Source organism: Neopelma chrysocephalum, unplaced genomic scaffold, assembly GCF_003984885.1.
Source record: "Neopelma chrysocephalum unplaced genomic scaffold, ASM398488v2 Primary Assembly neopelma1_23, whole genome shotgun sequence".
In the NCBI taxonomy this organism is placed as follows: Eukaryota; Metazoa; Chordata; class Aves; order Passeriformes; family Pipridae; genus Neopelma; species Neopelma chrysocephalum.
The window spans coordinates 21811357-21827541 of NW_020897691.1; the positions used below are offsets into that span (position 1 = coordinate 21811357).

The following is a 16185-nucleotide window of genomic DNA, read 5'->3' on the forward strand; positions in this document are numbered from 1 at the left end:
GACAAATTTCACACCACACAACAAGTCAAGCAGTTGAGGGATTAAGACTTAAATTTGAAGGGTAGCAGCCATGTAAGTATCCTTCCTTAATTTTCTCTTTCAGAGGGCTCGAGTCTCTAACCTCTTGTGCTATCTCTGTCAGAGCAGGGAATAGCCAACATAGCTAGCTTACACTGCCAGCCAGCAGGCAGCTTCCCTGTGCACCTATCAGAGACTGTCCCCTACAAAGTGTGCACTCAGTCCCTGCAGTGCTTGCTCCTGCTGTGTCACTCTGTCCCTCCCTCCTCATTTGGTCTTCCTATCCCTCTTCCCTCAGTGGCAAGATTACAGAGGCAGTGTCCTGTTGCTGGTGTGCCCTTGTCTGAGATTTCTGCTTGACTTTTTTTTCTCTGCTCAGCTCTTCTCTTTGCTCTGGTAAGTTAGATGAACAGCTTCCTTACAGTCACTGCTTGATGGCATGGCACAAGGGCTTTAATGTGAGTACTTCCCTTTTGGATTGTCAGCACACATTTTCTAGGAATAACCTTAAAAGCCTGGGCACTGTGTGACACCTGAGGAAAATGGGCAAGTATCTAGGGTTGTTGGTGAAAGTAAGAAATGCTTGAGTGATCAAAAAATTTTGAGATTATTTTGGTAGAGCTTGCCTTGAAGTGAGACAACGGGCCATGGCTGGTTTGCTACAACAGTAAGTGATCAAGACTCAGGTGCTGAACGTGAGGTGAGGCAGGGGACTTCAGAAAGTCTCTGAGTCTGTTTCTGAGCCTGTATGGAAACCTGCCATGAAACCTCCAAACTTTTGTTCAGTTTCGTACTAGAAAATTGTGTATAAATCATAAAGCTATTCAAATGTAACATGTAGCTGGCTTTATCATCATTTTCCGAAGTAACACATAGGGTGGTGTCTAGACTATAAAAAGGTACTTGTATTTTTCTGGAGAGTAATTGGAGCTACAGTAGTGTGGGCCATTCCAGAGTTTCATGTTTTCTGCTTTGACATGTTACTGTAGTTGTCTAGTGTTATGTCAAGGTAAGAATTCTGATTTTATCAGCATATGTTCACTGCAAACATACAAGTGTATGAAAAGCTTTGTTTTAGAGAATTGTGTGAATATGTGAATTTTGAGCATAAAGTGCTGAGTACCCATCCCATTACCCATTTTAGAAATGCTTAAAATAGCTCCTGGCTGCAGAGCAGGTGCCATGTGTCCTTCTGCTGGATACATGAGGAGGCAAAAGCTAAATATAGAACAGTTTGTAAAACCTCTAGAAGGAAAGGGAGAAACAAATTCCATGAAAAAGAAGGGGAAGCACACTGTCTAACAAAGATAAACAAAGCTCTGTGACAGTCTTTAAGACAACCTGCAAGAGAAGCTAAGAAGAAAACATTTAATTTTTGCTTTATTTATGCCAGGAGTGTGCCTGGGCAGCAGTGTTGGCTCCAGTGGTGCGAGGTGGGCTGGTGCAGCCCAGCATGGGAACAGTTTCCCCAGCAGCAGAGGGATGGCTGTTGCAGCTCTGCTAAATCAGTCATTGACTCTTGCCTATTGACCTTTTACTTTGGAAATACCGGCTGTTGTCAAAGCACAGTGAAGGCAAGTTGTGCTGCAAATGTGAAATATTAAGGGATATGATCAGAGACAAACAAACTCAGCATGTAACGAGACTGATCTGAGCAGCACACCTTTCGCTGTTGCCTCTGAGTGCAGCTGCAGCTATGCTGTATGCTCAGCTATTCTGAGAGCTCTGTTGCTCTCCTGGGTTTTCCCAAGTTTTTAAAAGAGGAAGGAGGAGAAGGCAGAAGAGTCTTTCTCACAGAAGTGAGGCAGCAACACCCTCTGGCTCTTGAGGGTGTTTCCCGTTGCAGCAGAGGAGGGCCACAGTGACTATCTGTTGGCAGCAACCACAAGTGTCTGGGGTCAAGTTTCCATCCAAAGCACCAGGGCCAAGAAAGGTGCTGATCTCAGAGCTGTGGAACAGGTCCACAATTTGGGAACATAGGAGGAAAAGAGTAAACAAGATGCAGTCGTCAGACTCTGTCAGATAACTGGTCAGTCCTCCTCTTTGCCATAAAACAGGATAAGGCTGTGTTGGAAATTCAGGTGCCTGGAGGCAACAGTAGTGGTAGTAGGAGCTGCAAAACTCAAGAGGTGGGTAGTGTAAAATTAGGCAAGTCTGAGAAACCAAAGAATTCCTCTACTGGACTCAGTCACCTAATTTTTAGGCATTACTGTGTCTAAGATAGTATATAATGTAAACACTTTGCGTCTTGGTGAAATTGGCACTGAAAGTCTTTTATGGCCTGATAAGGTAGAATTTCTTATCTGCATCAAGCTTAAACAGGCTGGAGCATGAGGAGAACCAGGGCCAAATGCAGTAAAATCTCCCAGCGTCAAAGGCTGTAAGCAGGCAACTCTCAGCAGATGAGAGCTGCCCTGTCTCCCTCAAAATAAACTCCATGATGCTGTGGAAGCTGTTGTGCAAAACAAGGTACAGAAGTCTTCACGGGCATTGTGTTTGTGCTGGAAAGAATTTATCAGACCTCTGGTTTAGCCTGAAGAAGAACAAAGTAAAACATTTGGATATTTATTTGTGTGAGTAAATACAATCCCCGGTATGACCCAGCAGGTGGGCATCCTTGGGTTAAAGGTTCATCGCTGGGTGTTTATGAGGTTCCTGCCTGCTCACCATTCTGGGCTGGTGGACAGGACCTCAGCAGATGCACGTTTCTATGGTTTCAGAGATTGATTATAACTAATCCCCTTCTAGCTAGGAATGTATGTTAGGGATGATTTCCTGCAAGGCCAGCTTGTAAACATCTTGTGTCCTTGATTCTAAAAATCCAGTTTCTCTTTCATTCACCCATGCTTTTCCCTTATTACTGAGCAACACCCTGCATAGATCGATTGCCACTGTTGATTTAAAACCTACTGTATTTGCAGGCATACTTCGTGTTTAATGTAAGAGGAAACCGTTAGCCAGACAGTGCTGCTCCGTGAGAGATGAAGTTGGGAGTTGGGAGGCACCTAAGGGAGAGAGTCAGGGTGTGGTGAGAACATCAGTTTGTGCCTTCTTACAGAGAGAGGGAGATAGTCAGAAGAGAAGTTCATGTTTGGAAATGGAACATTTTGCAATCCTGTTCTCCTTCTGTGATGAACATATTAAAAAAAAAGAGAGTTTTGTTCTACCTAAACAAGAGCTGGTGATCTTGGGTTTTCTAGCTGATTGATTCCAACTGCCAATTAGCTCAAATTAATGATTACAATTGTAAACACTAGACTGAACATGTCAGAGATAAACACATACTTTGTGGAGCTTCTAGCTTGGCATTTACAATACTCTCAGTGACCATGAATTATTTGGCAATCAATTAACCCTAGTTAAAAAAAAGATCATAAACTGCAGGCTAATATTCATGCTATCTGGAATTATTTACCTAAATTGCATACATAGGGTTTAATGTTTCAGTGTAAGTTAAACTCAATATGACATCAAATCAGACAGATATAATTTTACAATCATTTTGTAGTGATATCATGACAATGCCACAAGGAGGACAGAATGGGATGCAACTGTCTGAAGGGTCTGTGAGACAAGGTCCAGACAACTGCCTAAGCTATTTCTGCTGGCAAGTTGTACCTATGGGAGGACTGCAGGGGCATGGATTTATAGCTAAGAGTTTTCAAGCACATCCTGAGCCCCACTCAAAATTTTCAATTATTTGCTTGAGAGATGATAACTTGTTTGACTATCTTATCTGCAAGCCTAGTCATATAGAAAATCAAATCTTGAAAAATGTTGTTTAACGATGGCCATCACTGCACTTGCAAACATCACTTTGACTGGGGAGAGTTTAATAACAAACACCAAGTCATTTATTACAGTAAATGACGTCTCTCTTATCTTATACCACCTTTGGCCATGCTAGTTTACAATTTTGAAAGCTGAAGAAATTTAGACACTATAGAAGATATATGTTAACAGCCTGCATGAACAGGGAACAAAATGCTTCCCAGTTAGCTCCATGTTTTCAAAGCAAGTTGTCTTTTAAAAAATAAGAAAGGAACTGCTTCAGATGCTGGAACAGAACCAACTAAGCAAGCTTCTTCCTTTCGTCCTTCCCCACTGGCACCATTGTAAATCATATCATTAAAGAGAGGAAAAAAATCAGCCTGAAGAAGACCGAGAAAGATGGTTGAAAAGAGTATAGTCTGCGGTCAAGCAGAAGTAGGGGCTAGTTGCAGAGCAAGGCCGATCTGTGCACCTCCCACCTCTGCACTACTTCTTGAGGGCAACATAGTAGTGCCAGCAGCTCTGCTGGCACTCTGAGAGGGAAGGAGCCTTCTCTACACTGAGTTTTTTAGCTACATGCAGCTTCTGCTGGCCCATACCTTGCAGCAGCTGGGAGCAGGTGCCCAGGATGCTCTTGCTGACACCCTCATTGCCAGGTTCTGGGTAAACTGGAGCAGGCTCTGAAGAAACACAGGTATGTTTTTGACTTTGTATTTGCCTGGCTCAGTGCAGCTGCTCAGAGACATGAGAAATCAAAAGCTTCCCTTTGCAAACTGGGAATAAATTAGCTGAAATGCATCCTGGAAAACACTATGGACTATCAAACCATGTTATGTCTGGTTGGTTTAATTTCACTGTGATTTATTCTTATTTTTGTACTTTGTCAAAAAAGATGTCAGCAGCACGCAGCAAGTACAAGAGAAGGGTGGTTTAGAGTTGTTTATCTTATTCTTTGCTGTTATTGTGACAGTACCAAACCAGGTCTCTTGTACATCAAGCACCATGCTGGGCTTTCCAAGGGCACAGGACAAATTTCAGTCCACCAGTTTCATTTAAAATATTTTTCATGATTATTGACTTAACATGTGCTGACAGGGGAAAAATAGGAAATGAAACTAATGCAGCTCTGAAGTGAAGCTGCCTATACCGGTAGCCAGCGTTGCAGGTAAACAGATCAAGAAAAGTAAACATGTGGCAAATGGTGTGTTCAGGAAGGAAAATGGTATAAGTGACTCAGGTGTCATTTCATCTGTCATTGCTGGCAATGGGAATAGGAGGTTTTCCATTTTCAAGTGATAGATTTCAGTAGGTTTTTCTCTTGGAAAGTATATAATTTGCTTTTCTCCTTGCAGGCAAATCACCTTGGTTATTTATTTAAGTGTGATATATTTATCAAGCCAGAGCTAATGGATGAGATGCCATTTCAAATTTCACACAAAATCGCTCACATGTTGGCCAAGCTTTGGGAACAGTTCGATGACTAATTCTGTGTGCTTTTAAGTTAACCCTCCATTTGTTTGCTGCCAGGTACTGCACTAGGAATGGAGAATGACCAGTCTCCGACATCACCCGCGCAGGATACCCAGGGGCAGAGTGGGGACAGACCTGCCCCTGGCTTGGTGTCCCCTGCTCCAGTCCCCACAGAGCAGCCAAGTGCCTGGCCTGAAGCAACCATGTGTGACATCTCAGAGGAGTTGAGCCGGCAGCTGGAGGACATCATTAAAACTTACGGGTCTGCCACGAGCCTGATGGAGAAGGAAAACACTTCTACAGGAACTGACAAGCCTAAGAAGGGAGAGCAAGGCAGCTTGGAGGATGCTGAGTATGAAGATGGAAATGAGGAGAGTGAGAAAGAGAAGCTGACTCCTGGAGATGCTTGCAGAGCAAAGGAGCCCAGCAGCAACAAGGAGCAAAAGCTAGAGAAGAAAATCCTGAAAGGACTAGGCAAGTATTTACATACGCAGCCCTTCTGCAAACACAAGTAAGAACTCCCTGGTCCTTACTCTTTTCCATTTTAAGTCTCTGCCATGGATAATAGGAACCTTCAGTTACCACTGAAAATTACAGTGACCATTACAACTTTTCTCTAACTAATAATTATTTTTGGTATTACCCAACATGTAGGCTGGAACAGATATTAGTCCTTTTGAAAAGGAAAGAGCTTAGGATTGTATCACACAAATCTAATGTACTACTGGGCCGCCCAAAGTGGTTATCCATAGCTGTCAGTCTGACAACACTCTGCACAAAGTCACTTCTCAGACAAAGGAAAACCCAGTCTCTCATTTGTGCCTCAGTAAATTTTTCTTTTCCTGCTTCCTCAGGTATGACTACTCACCAGTCACAAAGGTGCTAATGGTGCTACTATGTGGTGTGGGAACCTGCAGAACAAATTCACTGTCATGCCCAGGTTATTTTTGATTTAGCAAATTTTAGGAAACCTCTGGACTCATTATGGACTATGTGAAATAAACTAATATATTTATTCTCTCTAAGCACAGTGCTTAGAGAGCACTTCAGCCCTGGCGGGGCTGTTAGCTGAGCTAGAAAGAAGTCTCAGCAAGTTTTTGTATAGCTTGTCCTTTTTGCTGGGCAGCCACTAGAGAGCAATGTAGTTACATTCCAATCTAACAAACATGTAATTTATTTTCCTTCCTGCATTTAACTCTGGCCAATCTTAAAGCTTCTGCTTTGCATGAGAACCCAAACCCAACCACAGACTAAGCCTGTAGAGAGATAACCACAGAATGTTCTTATAGGCAAGACACTAAGCATAGGACAGATTATAGATTTTTTTCCCAAATTCCTTGAATTTCCAGAAGAAAGTTCCTCAGTTTCTATTGCCTTGGCTTTGGTGCAGTTATTGGTACCCCAGCAAGCTTACTGAAAACCCTACCAACACACAGTGCTCCAGTTGCACTTGCAACAGTTTTCACATTAGGATTTGATTTTAGCTCTCTTCAACTTATTTATACAGATGCTGTAGAGAGAATTTAGTGTGAAATAAAGGATTTTCTCCACTGACAGTACTTCTGGACTGCACTAGACTCGAAATGGAAAAAGTCCAGCCTAAAGCAGAAAACAGATTTTGTCTCACAGCCTTGGGAAAGGGGAGCATTTGGAAAAGCATGTCTAAGCCCCTGGCACCACAGCCAACCTTATTTCCAGGGATGCCAGGGACACTTTGATGAACAAGCAGTGTTCAAGCTCAAGCTCATGCTTGGGGCTGAAATGAATACTGAGAGGTATCAGAGGAGAAGCAATACTTAAATGGCTATGCAGTGATTTAGCTATTCACACCCCAGAGAGTTATTAGACTTTCTCTGGTATACATACTCTCTTCACCAACTCATGGAACTGATTTACACGAGTATCGTGTAGCCCAGACCTGGCTGGCAGTACCTACTACTCTCTGATTGTTGACTTCCACACCACAGTCTCCATACCTAACTTAATCTTCCTTATGTCATGTATGAGTTGAGCAGCAAAGGAGCTGAGTACACCAGTTCTGATCTGCTTTCACTTGCAAAGAGATCTATTCCTGGGCCTTCGGGGTCCAGGGCCTTTCTCTCCCTATTTCAGTCAAATGTGCCATGTATATGACCTAAACATGTTGCAAAAACATTCAATGAAAATCAGATTACACAGGACAAAAGCATCTCACAGATAATGCTTTTGCTAGAATAGAGCACATTACTGAGGTCTGAAATGGAGGAAGATTCTAGCAGGCTTGTTCTTATGGGGAAAACCCTAGAAGTTCATAGCAAAAAATATTCCTTTCCTTCCAAAATACCTTATTTCTCTCTGAGTTTTTCCAGATCCATGCATCAAACAACCAATTTCATAACAGAACATCAACCAAACTACCATCAAATCTCCTCTTCTTCTTTTTTGAAGGAAAAGAAGCCACCCTACTGATGCAAAGCTTGAATAAACTGAATACTCCAGAAGAGAAGTTGGACCTGTTGTTTAAGAAGTATGCTGAGTTGGTTAGTACAGTATTGGTTCTTTTCTGTACAATCTGTCCATACAGGAAGGTATAAAAAACTTGTCATGCAGCATGGTCAAATCTCATGTAATAGTACTGTCTGTTGTGCTAAATGAATCCCAAAATAATTGTCATGGTCAAATGATTATGGGTAAGATGGAGAAAAAAAAGTAAAAAGTGAGGAAAACAAGCTGAACTTTGGGTCAAAATGTTGGTGAGGCAGAATGTTCATGCTTAAAAGCAAATCTACCAAACTGACCTACACTGGAGACTAATGTCTAGGCTTCTGTCTTCACCTTCTGCAAGGAGTTTTGCGTGCATCTGTAAGTGATTATTTCTTTAAATTACGTATCAATCATTTAATTAAAATGAAAATAATACAGGGCTTAGTATAAAATATTAGGAAGCAGATAATAGACTACTGGAGCTAATCGTAAGAGAAAACACAACACGATGAAATGAAGAGTCAAAGCCTCTGCCAACATGACATCATCCCTATAACAATGCCTCCTACCCAACTCTGTTCTTTCCACACTGATGATGGGTTACTTTCAAATTAATTTTTTTTCTGAGTAGTCAAAGGACTGTATGAGCATAAGCTGTGAAAATCTTTCAAATGAAAAGGCTGCAGCATTTTACAGTTTGTGGAGTGCTGAAAAATGTGCCAAGCAGATCATTGACTTTGTAATTGGTTTTATGCACAGATGTGTCCATGTCTCATCATAATGTGAAGTTTAACTTTCCCTTTTTTCACATGAAATCCTCTGTTCATGGTTTATCTCATGCTTAAAGGGAATTCATGCTCTCAGATTAACTGAAATAGGTCTTCTTCCTCTATAAAGTACTCTTCACTGCATTCAAACAGCATTGCAGCAATGTATAAAACAGGGACCTTATTTCCAGTAACCCATGCAGGAGAAAGGTGCTAAAACAAAAATACTGAGCATTTGTTTTTGACATACTGTGCAATGTCACTGAAATAAATCATTCAATAAATACAACTAAAAGCTTGTTGGAGAAAGCCTTACACTGCTCACTCAGCGTGGCTGAGGGATGTAGCGTGATTAATAGCTTGTCAGCTCTCTCTGCTCCCTCTTGTCTATCCCCATCACACACTTCAGATCACATCTTGTTTTGCTGAGTTGTTTTCCATCCAGATCAGCCCCCTGGTCTGGTGGGCCATGTGGTGACACAAACACTTGTTGCACCACAGGTCACAGGAAGGTGTAGCCATGTGGCAGATTGAGCTTCCCCTGCTTTAGGTAGTGTTGGGGCTGGCTGTGGCTTAAGAGGTTCCTCGTACTTGGGGACCAATGCAGCACCAACCCTTCCACATGGCCAACCAGCAATATGTTATTTATCTGTCAGCACATGCCCTGGCACAGTCTGTAGTGACTGTGAGTACACAACAGAAGGCATCAGGGAAGAGCATAGGCTGGTGAAGGAAGAAGTCATGCCTGTGAGGTTGGGGAAGCAAGACAGCATAGCCATTTGGGCACAAGCTGTGACTGTCTTATTTTCAGAGATCTTGAGGGTCTCATAAGTGTTGGGTGCAAGAACCATATGCTAATAAATAAATAGAAGTGTTGTCATCATCTGCAGTGGGGTCAAGACAAAACTTTTTTTCCTAAATTGACTGGTTTTTTTCTCTAGATCAGCCTTCCAAAAATCATAATTCCTTCTATTTGCATTTAATTTTAGCTTATATTTCATTAATTATTCTTAAAAATTTATCATTGGCAGCCCTTTTGTCATTCCTATTTACCATTTCTCAGTGCAAAAATAGTCTTAGATATTCCTGAGAACTTTGAAATACAAGTTTCTAGCACAAGTTATTTTAATGGGAAAAAAAAAAAGGTAAAAAATGCTTGGAAGACTTCTTTTATTATGATTAAGACCTACTTTATTCTAAACCACCTATCTCATGCAGAGTTTGAGTGAATCGTGAAATTTGGGTAAATCATTATCCACTCAGCACTGGCTGCACATGCAAAATGCAAAGCAAAAGGAACATTTTTTATGTTTCTCAAATGAAAGTGGAAGGGAACAAAATCAAGCTTTTAAAGGAAAAAAATTTCAGCCTTAACTACAGAAAGGCTATTCTTTTTCCTATAATACTAGAAAAATTATGTCAGTGCTTGAATAGATTCGAAAGGCCCTATTCTGACCTATGGGAGTAAAACACAATGCACATGCTGAAAATTGGACATAAGCTGTAAATATACTCCAAGCTGGCGATCGCATTGTTTTGTGGTACACATAGGTGCGATTTGATTAATAATACACAGAGGTCTCTACTGTAAGCATAAATTACAGAACAACTGCAGAAAACAGATCCTTGAGCAGAGAAAGTGTAAAAATATGATGCTTGCTGACTGTCTTGTTTGAGCTGCACATCATTCCCCAGTGCTCACAGACTTTCCCAGTCACACTGGGGTTAATAATTAATACTAGTGGTACCATATTATTAGATAATATAGTCTTCATAGCAACTGCTATTATTAAAGCTTGCATGTTGCAGATCATATGCTACTATTTTTCAACCAGAAAACATCTAGACTTCAGAAATATCTCACAATGTATGCACGCCTGTGATACAGCGGGGAGGGCTCTTGTGTGTTGGAATGGGAGATGAAGTCATTAAAAGCTTCAGAGAGAAAATGCTTCTTTGACTTGACGGTTAATTTACAGTACAGGAAATTTTCTCCAAGCAGACAGTAATAGGCATGTGTCAAAAGAAATGACCAGACTGTGCAGGGACTGATATTAGCAATTCTGTTGCTGCCCCTCATTCTCCCCTCCACATACAATCTCCTCCCCATCAGCCCTCTAGGGAGGGCAGGAGCCATGCACCCACAGGAACAGGAGGTTCTCAAATGAACATCAGGGACTGTCCACATTTCCTTCAGTAACTATATGGAGACAAAGAGCCTAAAAGAGTTTTGACTTCCCATAACCCACTCCTATTGATGGTAGGACCTCCAGAAACACAACTGACAGATGCTCCCACATGGTCGTGCAAGCAAGAGGAGCTTGGCAAGAGTAGGTGCCCACATGACATTTTGGGAAGCTCTTCCCTGAAGAGAATTTTCCTCCATCAGCAACAAGGCTCCCACACAGACAAGCATTCTTGGTTTCCAGCACTTGTCTTGCTATTTTTTCCAGAAGGCTCCTGGGTATTTGGGAAGCCACTTTTATTTCAGGAAACTGTAAAAAAGAATGAGCAACTACTGTGTTATCTCATGATCTGGAGAAATCTCACTGCATAAAGCACTACTGACTGTTCTAGTTCCTAATGTCAAAACAAAAATAAAAACCTCACAGATGTCCTTCAAAAAATTCAAACCAAAGAAGGAAGGGCTGAAAGGGCTGAAATGGTGTGACAAGAGTGTTAAAAATTATGTTCACCCGCCCACACTACAGCACACTTGGGACTGTTGCACTGAGCAGTCTTGGGACTCTCTCCAGCTCCCTCTCCCCTCTCCCATTAGCACTGACGAATACAAAACATTTCCTAAGAGAAAGTGTGAACGCTCCCTAAACCAAAAAAGCTCAGTTTCTTTTCTTTTTGCCTGTCTTTTTTTTCATTTTAATCTCTGTTTCCTGCCCAGCTCGAAGAACACCGTGCCGAGCAGAAAAAGCTGAAGTACCTACAGAAGAGGCAGGCCCAGATCACCAAGGAGAAGGACCAGCTGCAGAGTGAGCACAGCCGAGCCATCCTTGCCCGCAGCAAGCTGGAGAGCCTGTGCCGGGAACTCCAGAGACACAACAAAAACCTCAAGGTGGGTGGTGGCCTCAGCAAGGTACTGAGCAGTGCAGGGGAAGAAGATGCTGATGCCTTCCCATCTTGCTCTAGTACCAGGTCAAAGAGACGTTTGCTTCTGTACTTGCAATATAGAATTATATGTTATAATTATATATACTATATACTGTACAGGATAGGTAGTATATAATATATATAAGAATACATAATATATAATTGTATGTTTTAATTATATATTATATAATTATATGTCTTGAGGTCCATTTACACCAAGACCTCTTTATTTCTCATTTGGAAATATCCAAGCACTTTTGGATATTGTGTTTGCCCACACTAGTTGTAAGCCCTCCTTGCATGAGCAGGGAGCTCAGTGCACAGAAAAGCAGTGGTGCTAACAGACCAGGTCCTGAGACTGCAGATGAAAATGCATATGCATGGACAGAATAACAGGGACACCAGCTTTGCTCCAGTAGACTCACAGAATGCTGGTGGGTATTTTCATGTAATTTGAGTACTTGGGCTTTTTCAAGTGATTTGTGAAGGTCAGTCAATCAGGAAATTTGCCTCAAGACATCAAACATAAGACAGGAAGAATGCCAACATTGTGGAAGTAATTTGGATTACAAGAATCAGTTCAAAGAGGAAATTTTCTGGAGTATCGAAAGGCTGGGATCCATATGTCTGCCTATTGCTTGGTGCATCACACCATTTAAATGTGAAGTTTATAATATGATTATGCTTCCTGAAAATTGTAGGTTCACAAAGTATATTACTGTTGTGATTGTCCTTTTTTTTCTGAGGACATGTTAGTGATGGTGGTTTTATTATTATACAAAAAGCCTCTGCTTTCATCTATTCAACCCCCTTCTTTATGGGGATATAGTTATGTATAGAATTACATATATGAATTGTCAGCAGCAAGAATTCCACCTGATATAACCCCTATTAACTGTAATGGATTTTCATTCATTTCCACCAGCTCAGGAGTGGGCCTTCAGGGTGTAGCTCTAACTTTCGTTGTACACTGATAAGAATACATCTGGGAGAGGGCAATGGTCACACATATATTTAAACTGTGCACTAGTAGAAGGATAAAAGCAGTTTAACAGATGGGGAAATTAGAAGCAAATCTCTGTGTCCAGTTATAGTAGCACAGAACTAGTAGTGAAAATTAAATATGTGCCTGTAATTTGTACCAGATCTGAACTGTACTTCAATATTGATTTCCACTGATTTACCAGACTGTCTGTGGGCAAAATCTTTCAACAGAAATACACGCCAGTTCTAAAGTGAATTAAGAGTACAGAGTACAGTGCTTTGCATAGCCTTAACTGAGATTACTAAACAAATAATATTAGGGGAACAAGTTGGTGGAGACAGGGGTATAAAGAAAAACTAATTATATTTGGAAAAAATATTTGGAACAAATTTGGTTGAATTTCTCACACAATTTCCCAGCTACTTTATGCTTATTAATCTCATTACTAGAGAGCATGATTTTCCCTTCCCCTTTGTATATAAATATTTCATCACACATTTCAGCTTTACATTTAGGAAAGTCTCTTTCCAGCACCTTTCCACTTGTTGGGCTGTTTTGCCTTGTGACTAGGTCCTCTAAATAAACCTATCAATTTCAGACTTAGTTCTGATTTTTATCCTGTGCTTATGCCAGGTGAGTCAGGAAAGGTACCTGAGTTGATCTGGTAGTAGGAAGAAGTGTTCAAATTCCGGCCACTTCTTTCAAAGAATTTGGAGACATTTTAAGAAACCCAATATACAATCTTTCCTCTGGTTGCTGTGCTTTCAGTGTAGAAAAAACAAAGTTAAATAAGACAGTAAGACAAAATAGACTTGCAGAATATATGCAAATTAAATTAATAAACAAAGGCATTCATTATCTTTATCCAATTTCATCTCTCTGAGAATTTTAGCATAGTTCTTGGAATATTTGCCTTTAAGCTTTAGCTCCTGGAGATCTGTGACTCTCTGGAAACGCATGTTCTGTTTATTTAACTGAGTGCAATTTTCTTTCACTTAAGACTGTACTGAAAGGGTCCAAAAGAAGAAAATCCGTCAAATGTTATTTTTAAAATCTCATACTTCAATGTTTTTATTTTGGTTTTGGCAGGACAGAGAAGCTTATTCATAATTTTTTGTGTTTGGGATTAGCACCTCTGATTATGTTCCAAATCACGGAAAATACAATCTGTAGGAGATTGTGCCATTTCAATAACAAAGGAGAAACCTGGCCTGCCCAGATCACGAACCATCTCTGACTTACCATGTGGTATATTGTATGCACATCACGTCATGTAAGTGTCATCTTCACTCAGCTGGTGTGTGGAATTCCCATTAACTGGAGATCCATGCAGCCAAGTGGTGATGAATATGCAATGTGGAGCTGTATTGAAAATCCACAGGGCAGATCAGAGAAGAAAAATTTCTGGTTAGTATTGGATACCAGCCTCAAATTCTGACTTGCATACAGCCCGGGTATTCTGATTATTTCCTTGCAGTTACACAGACATTTAATTCTCCCTCTAAGAAAAGCAGAATAAAGGTTCATGAAATAGCAGAATGTATTCCCACTGCAATAGAGAGTAGGTCTCCTATGAAAAATAGCAATTAATTTCTCTGCATGGAGTTCATGTTCTGTCAATTATTTGACAGTTTGGTAGCTACTTAGTATCTTGCAGTGACATGAACATCTCAGGTCCCCTGTCCTTCCTGCCACCAGGCATTAAGCAATGACTTTCATACAAATGTCACAAAAGTCAACAGCTTCGACTGTGGGCTCAGCTCCAAACTGTCTCAGACCGTGGTGCCGGGGAATGAAGAAAATGGTTAATTGAAAAAAAGATTTCATTCTTATATCCTCTTGGCTGATAGGACTTCAGCAGACCAACAATCTTCTTGAGCTGGCCCAGAGAGGCATGAGGACAATTCCAGAGACAAACACGCTCTACTATTTTCAAATTATCTCACATTCCTGTGCTAAATCCCAAACTGCAAAATATCCTTGTCTTGATCTTACAAGGTTTTATTCAATGCATTCTTACATTTTTAGCAGCAAAACACAAGAGCAAAAGCAGTATTACAGTAGGATGCAAGAATATGTCTTTGAAAAGTTGACATGGAGTGTGAAGATTAAGAAAAGACAGAGAAACAAGAACAATAGTTTATGGATGGACTTCAGCTTTCCACAACTGGAAATCTAAAAATAATTTACAATGCTTTATTTTTCTCACTAAAATTGAACACTTACTTAAAAGCTATTAAAAGAATAAGTAGACAGTGAAGTATCTGACAAGACCAAGCATTGTATGCATGTTAGGAATTAACCATGATGATGCTGAGAATTCACTACGCCAAACAGCCTCTGCTCTGCTCCCTAAAACCAAGTCAGCCAGGAGCTCTGGACTCCACGCAGCTACCTCAGCTGCAACAGCAGTAACACAAAACAGTAATCAGTCTTCAAGACTCCCATTTGGGGGAAATCTTCAGGATTTTACTTTACACTGTGTTGTCTTGAAATGGGAAACACTAAGGAAGTATTCAAAAAACATGCATTTTCTCAGGTGCCAGGGATGGGTACAAGCAAATAGCTGAGGCTGTAGCCTTGTGATAATAAAACCTAAGTGATAATGATGATTTGGGGTTTGCCAGACTGTGCCTGCCTAGGTGAGATGGGTGAAGGGGAGCTGGCCCCACAGCCCTGAAGCAGAGCTGGCAGGGATATAGGGCTTTGATGCTGGCACCGTGGGCATCCAGCCCTCTCCTTGGCTCCAGTGCAGACACAGCCTCAGCCATAGGCTAGTAAAGGTTCAGGTTTAAAGCAGACACCTCCAAAGTCCTATCACTTTTCTCATGCTATTATTGGTAGCACCTAGAAGCCTGTAAGATTAAAACTGTATTACCTTAGGGACCAGGCACCAGCCTACCATCAGCTGGGCACTAGCAGCGACACAGCAAGCTCCACTCATGGCAAAGCACTGAGCACAGAGGTTTTTGGTCTTGGGAACAGGGAAGAGGCAATGCCTGTCAGTCTCTGTGCAGTGCTGTAGCCACACAGTTGTCCTTCTGCTTAGCCAGCTCCTCTCACCCACACTGAGCCTTAATCTGTGACTGGGATCTCAAGGATTTAACAAACGAGGGACTCTGAGGAGCTCTCTGGCACACACACCAGACCCCCTTCCCAAGCAAATATTCTCCTCAAATATATTTTTCTCTGAAGCAGAAAAGATCCAGAGAAATACTGTGTCCTACAACCAAATGCTTGCTGGCTCAGTGTCTTAACGATTAATCTATATATTGTCTCTGTGCTCTGTATTGCATAATTATTTTACCTCAGAAGAGCAGGAAATAAGATCCTCTGAGTAACACATGCACAGAGGGTTGGTTTGTGTACATTTGCATGATTGTTACTCTCAGGATGTCTCATTTCACCTTGTAATGGGGCCGTTTGGTGTGACAGATGCACAATTCACCTTTTTTTTATATTCAGCTGGATTTATTACTCCAGAGAGCTTTAAATCACAGCAGTGATGTGTTATAACACTATTTGGTCTATAGAAACAATAAATTTTTTGAGGAAGGATGTTTTGAAACCATAGAAATAGGACTCCAGACATGCAAGTTCAATTTC

At 41.1% G+C, this 16185-nt stretch overlaps 1 protein-coding gene across 2 annotated transcripts in view; it reads left to right on the forward strand.

Moving 5' to 3' along the window:
- The first annotated feature begins 224 nt into the window (after positions 1-224).
- The window catches only part of TXLNB (taxilin beta), a 33266-nt gene continuing 17305 nt past the window's right edge, over positions 225-16185 (forward strand). For both annotated transcript variants that reach the window (XM_027689750.1, XM_027689758.1), the window contains exons 1-4: positions 225-414; positions 5317-5733; positions 7687-7778; positions 11389-11559. In XM_027689750.1, the coding sequence (XP_027545551.1) occupies positions 5331-5733; positions 7687-7778; positions 11389-11559 (666 nt within the window). In that variant the 5' untranslated portion in view covers positions 225-414; positions 5317-5330. The remainder of the gene's footprint in view (positions 415-5316; positions 5734-7686; positions 7779-11388; positions 11560-16185) is intronic.